At 39.3% G+C, this 6,158-nt stretch overlaps 1 protein-coding gene across 1 annotated transcript; it reads left to right on the forward strand.

Moving 5' to 3' along the window:
- The first annotated feature begins 4,520 nt into the window (after window positions 1–4,520).
- LOC112186688 (mitogen-activated protein kinase kinase kinase 20) lies at window positions 4,521–5,908 on the forward strand. The gene has a single exon (XM_024325188.2). It carries the CDS (start codon window positions 4,620–4,622, stop codon window positions 5,670–5,672), a length of 1,053 nt encoding a protein of 350 aa, XP_024180956.1. The 5' UTR covers window positions 4,521–4,619; the 3' UTR covers window positions 5,673–5,908.
- The last annotated feature ends 250 nt before the right edge of the window (window positions 5,909–6,158 follow it).

Genomic DNA, 6,158 nt, shown 5'->3' on the forward strand with positions numbered 1-6,158 from the left:
TGAAATTGCTGATATTCCTCAAGAAATTTACTAGCCCACTACGCAGCATTAGAGGCACAGAAGAAACTCTCGTTCCACAAGACATTATTTCTTTCAGACCATATGACCCAGAGTGCCATGAAAAAAGCACAACGTTGATTACCATCCAATTTTTCAATGACATTCAACACCCAATCCTCAACACATGAAGCAGCCACATTCTTGGCCAAAAGGCCCAATTTGGTACACACCCAAAAGCATGTAGTGACCTCACAATCTCTGAACAGGTGTAATCCATCTTCTAATGCATGCTTACAGAAAAGACAATTACTATCAAGTAGACTAACCTTATGGGAGAGAGCTCTTCTAGTAGGTAGAATGCCTCTGAGTAGTCTCCAAATAAAAACACGCACTTTGGGTGGGATGTTTGCCCCCCAAATTATCTTCCAGTAAGTAGCATTAATGCCATAAGACCCATTTGAGCTAGAAGCCCGGTCAGATCTACCATCATCAAGGCGGGCCACATGGTATCCACTTCTCACTCCATAGTTTCCTCTATTGTCATAGTGCCAAACAAAGCTGTCATCTGCTCCTCGAAGGCTTAGAGGGATACTTGCAATTATGCCAACTTCCATTGGTGTAAATAAAGCTTCCAAAAGTGGAACATTCCACTCATAATCGTTCTCCACCATTAAGTCACATACTCTCAATTCTTCACAGCCCAGCACTGGAGAGGAAAATGGTTTGAAATGTGTAGGTAGTGGAACCCACGGATCCCGCCATGCAGAAATATTAGCTCCAGTGCCAACCCTATATCTCACCCCTCTACGTAAAAGATCTTTGCCATGCATGATACTGCGCCATGCATACGAGGCCCCTTTAGTCACTTCAGCATCCAGGAAGTCACACCGTGGGAAATAGCGAGCTTTATATAGCTTAGCTATCAAAGAATCCGGTGACTGAAGAATCCTCCAACCTTGCTTCGCGAGCAAAGCTTGGTTGAAATGAACCATGTTTCGAAATCCTAGACCGCCTTCTGTTTTGGGAACACACAATCTCTCCCAAGCCAACCAATGAATTTTTTTCTCATCAATCTTGTCTCCCCACCAAAACCTAGCCATTAGACGGTGCATCTCAGAACAAAGATGTTTGGGGAGTTCAAAACAGCTCATTACATAGGTCGGAATGGATTGCACCACTGCCTTTAACATAACTTCCTTGCTAGCGGCGCTCAAGGTCTTTTCTCTCCATCCCAGTGTTCTTTTCCGGACCCGTTCAGTAAGGAAGTTAAAAGCCTCAGTCTTGGAATAGCTCAACTCAGTGGGTAACCCCAGGTATTTGTCGTGTTTATCGACCCGTACCACCTCCAAAGCTGCAGCAAGATCGTCTTGTTTGTCCCGTTTCACATTCTTGCTGAAGGACACACTACTCTTTTGATAATTGATGATCTGGCCAGATGCTCTTTCATAGGACTCAAAAATCTCCTTAAGCACATAACATTCCTCTAGTTCTGACTTGAAAAAGATAAAAGAATCATTAGCAAATAAGAGATGAGATATTGTAGGCGCACCTGAGCATATTTGAACCCCATGCAAAGAACTAGACTCCTCAGCTCGAAGAATCATTCTGGATAATGCTTCCGCACACAACAGGAATAGGTATGGAGATATGGAATCTCCTTGTCTGAGTCCCCTCGTAGGAATACTATGGCCTCTTGGATCACCATTTACAACAAAGGAATAAGATACCATCTGAACACATCGCATAACCCAGGCAATCCAAGTGGGACTGAACCCTAGCTGTTGTAAGACCTGCTCCAAAAACACCCATTCTACTCGGTCATAGGCCTTGCTCATATCGAGCTTGAGAGCCCCATAGCCGACATGTCCTCTTCTTCGCTTTTTCAGAAAGTGTGAGATCTCAAAAGCAGCAAGAGAATTATCTGAAATTAATCGTCCGGGCACAAACGCACTCTGATAAGGTGAAATAAGACCTTGCAATAGCGGCTTCAACCTGTTGGAGAGAACCTTAGAACCCAACTTATAGAGAACATTACACAAACTGATGGGACGAAGTTGGTTCATGTATTCAACTTCCTTCACTTTCGGTACAAGGGTGACATTAGTATGGTTAACCTGCCTCATCAGCTCATCCGAATTCAAGAAACTCCTTATAGCCTCAGTTACATCGCTCCCGACTACATGCCAAAACCGCTGATAAAAACATGGTGCAAATCCATTAGGGTTATTCTTTTCTGGCCATGGAAGTTTCAACATGCCAGGTTACTACTGACCACAATAATGTTATGAGAAGTACAAGTTGCAAAGGCTGTTCTCAGGATGGAAGTTGGGGTGTCCTGAAAATTTGGAAGCTAATTATAGCCATAGGGATTGGGAATTTTCGTGGTTTCATACTTTCATTACTTCAAAATGTTGTGCTTAAGTAATGACCAATTATAAATTTATAACATGTGCATATTCATATATAATCTCACTAAATTATGTATGGATTAATATACTTCTAAAAACAATCTAATTTTAACCATTTGTGAGAGATGTCATCGACAAAGCAATTTGTAAATATAATAACAATAATAATATTAAGATTTTAAAGTTAATTCAAGAAATATGTCAAATCTTTTGTTTAGAGATTATTCAAAACAAATTTAAAGTTCTCAAAAGAAACAAAAGAAAATTTAAAGTACATGACAAACAAATTTTTTTTTTTTTTTTGAGAAAAGAACATATAGTTTTGTTTTGGAAAGGTTAGAGCACACGATTTACATAGAATGATCTTGTTAAAGTTTCTCTAGATAAACTACTTGTGACAAAATTTAAGTAGGAGAAGAGTATTACACACCTAAAACAACAGTAGATACAATTTTTTAAATATTCTTTTAGTTGTGTCAATTAGTAAATTTAAAGAGAGGCAAAATGTATAATGACTCATTCGTGATGAACTACGTCAACACAACGTCAGAATATTGAGTACACTAAGATAAAAGAATAAATAATCCATGAAAATGTTTTCTCCAAACAATGTAAACTGTCTTCACTTTTGAGATAAAGATTATTACTTAATCTAGTAAACATATTTAGTCATTAGAACTTGGGATAAAAGTATATTCTTTCTTGGAACCAATAACAAAAAGACAGCATTAGGAACTAAGCGATTATCTCGCCTTACACACAACTTGGAAGGATTTGTTTGATTCCAATATAGTTGCGGTGGTTAGGATTAGTATTTTACGCAATGCTTTGTTTACTATTTAGTACCCATTTGAAGCAGCCCTTCTGTTTTTCTCCTAAAGCTCATGTCAAAACACTCCTAATTATATATAGATTTCCGTATCTTAGTCAATCTACACCTACTTAATTAAGTGTGACATATGACATTTCTTTAAGCACGTACAAGTGTGGAGAAGAAGGTTGATCTAACAGTTGCGAGGAAGCTGGTAGATGCAAACAAATTGTGTCGGTTTTCATTTTCATGTTGGGAAAATTTTAGAATAACATGTGCCCATATTATGTGAGTCGGTTCACACATGTCACATGTGTTTCTCAGTTTCTGGCCCCTTCTATATAAGCTTATTAATAAATCATTACTGCCCTAATCAAAGAAATTGGTATGTCAATTTTTTTTAGTGCCAAATATTGCATGTTGTGAAATGCAAGTATGTCCTTGTTTACACTATGTTTTCTTTTTTCATGAGGAAAGAGATTTTTTTTTTTTGGCAAATATGAGGAAAGAGATTGAAAGATACATTGTATTTCCATACCCAAATGAAAGTGAATGAAGAAAAATGCCTCATAAAGTAGCGCATGTAATGTAACGTTAGGCAGCAGGAGTTCAATGCATTTCTTTTTCTTGAAGTAACATACAAGATGGGCCCTGGCCGCTACCTCCTTCAACAAACAAAAAGGAGAAATTAAGAGAGGGGAATTTCCCTTTTTTGTTAGGCTAGAGATGTATGTTTCGCAAGTGTTCCATTATAAATCTCGTGCATTAGACGTTCTATTATCAAGCAATTAAAACAGAAAATATAAAACTTGAAGATGCATACAATACTATTTCTATGATGATGCGTACTCTTTTTAACGTCTAAAGAGATTTTTAAATTTTATAACTAAATTCGGTCTATTATTATGCATGGATTACGTGATAATACTTTAATAACTAAATGATACTTTTTAATAAGTTCAAGTAATCTGATTCATTAAATGTGATAATGCTTTAATAATCGGACATACATTTCACTAAGTTCAAATTTTAATTGTTGCTGCGGATTCACAGTGTTTTACCAACCACAAAAGCTGCTTGATTCTCAATTAGGGACCATCTCCTTTATACTCTCAATAACTAAAAATCTTTCAAGATCATCGTTATGAACCACGTTTTCAGTGACGGCCAAAATAAGAAAGCAGCCCAAATTTTGCAAAATATCCTTGCCTATCACGTGCTTTAAAGATGCCAATCATCTTAGACCAATCACCAAATTTCTTTCTTCAAAGGAAATTTCTTTCCTATTTGCTATGTCTATAAATAGGCCCTCATGTCTCAATTGGCTGTTCAACTCATTTTGCTTATGTTTTCCTCCTCTCTTTCCCAAAAAATCCTCACAAACTAAACTCATATCAACCATGGAGTGGATTCGAGGCGAGCAACTTGGCCGTGGAAGCTTTGCTACCGTCAGTTCAGCAAAACCCAAAAATCAGTCTACTAAAACCCCATCATTGATGGCCGTCAAGTCTTCTGAAGCTTCCTTCTCTTCTCTGCTCAAGAACGAGAAACAAGTTCTCGACCAAATCGGCTCCTGCCCGCAAGTCGTCCGCTGCTTCGGAGATGATCACACCTTCGAAAACGGCACGGCGTTCTACAACTTGTTCTTGGAGTACGCCAGCGGCGGCTGCTTGGCCGATCAGCTCAAGAAAAACGGCGGCCGGTTAGCGGAGATAGATGTTAAACGATATGCCAGAGCAGTTCTTAAAGGCCTTCGCTTTGTTCATTCAAAAGGGTTTGTTCACTGCGACGTAAAGTTAGCGAATGTTCTTGTTTTTGAGAATGGTGCGGCGAAGATTGCCGATTTCGGACTTGCCAAAAAGGCAGGGCCGACCGGAAACAGAGTCGAAGTCCGGGGAACTCCGCTGTACATGTCGCCGGAATCGGTGAACGAGCAAGAGTTCGAGTCGCCGGCGGATATTTGGGCTTTTGGGTGTTTAGTGGCGGAGATGGTGACCGGGAAACCGGTCTGGAATGATGGGCCGGGCTCGAATATGTGCAAGCTTTTGATGAGAATAGGGGGAGATGAGTCGCCGGAAATTCCAGAAGAGTTGAGTGAAGAAGGGAAAGATTTTCTTGGAAAGTGTTTTGTGAAGGATCAGAGAAAGAGATGGACGGCTGAGATGCTCTTGGAACACCCCTTTGTTATTTCTGATGATACTGTTCCATTGGAGGACGTTGAAGACGAGTTGTTCTCATCTCCAAGAGGTCCTTTTGATTTCCCTGATTGGGTTTCGATGACTAGTTCGGAAATTTCACCAGAATTTTCTGAGTTGGTGACAAGTGATTTGAATTCCAGCTTTGATTGGTCGTCGGAAACGAGTTCTAATCCTGCGGCCGGTCGTTTGCGGCGGCTGGTGACGGATGAGACACATGATTGGTCGGTTTCCGGAAGTTGGGTGACTATCAGGTGATTCAACTGCGGTAGTTCTGGGGCAGAGTAGAAGCAGAGGAAAGCTTCAACTTGATTTTTTTATATTTTTAATTGACTGTAAATATTGGGTAGGACAAACACAGATGATTTTAACAGTCTGGTCTTACTTTGGATGATTGAGTAGTTCTGATTGGTTCCATGGTGGGTGACAATACTGTACAGAAAATTTTGATACATTGAGATGAGATTAATCAATTCAGATTATTTTCTAGAAAAGTTTTCAGATTTTCATGGATGTGTTAGTTAGGAAAGAATTCTTCTTCTTCTTCTTCTCTTGACTTTGAAAGTTCAAGGATGGCTTCAACTCTTATCTGTCTAAAGTAAGTGCATGAATATGGTGATGTAATTCTAAGGCCTAACCAACTGTGATAACATTTTGACCCATTTAGGTGAAGACCCAAATTGCAATTTCTACTCTTGTTCTCACTAAATTGATCATGGGACTCATCCTTCTAAGCAAATGAAC

This window comes from Rosa chinensis, chromosome 2 (genome assembly GCF_002994745.2).
Source record: "Rosa chinensis cultivar Old Blush chromosome 2, RchiOBHm-V2, whole genome shotgun sequence".
In the NCBI taxonomy this organism is placed as follows: Eukaryota; Viridiplantae; Streptophyta; class Magnoliopsida; order Rosales; family Rosaceae; genus Rosa; species Rosa chinensis.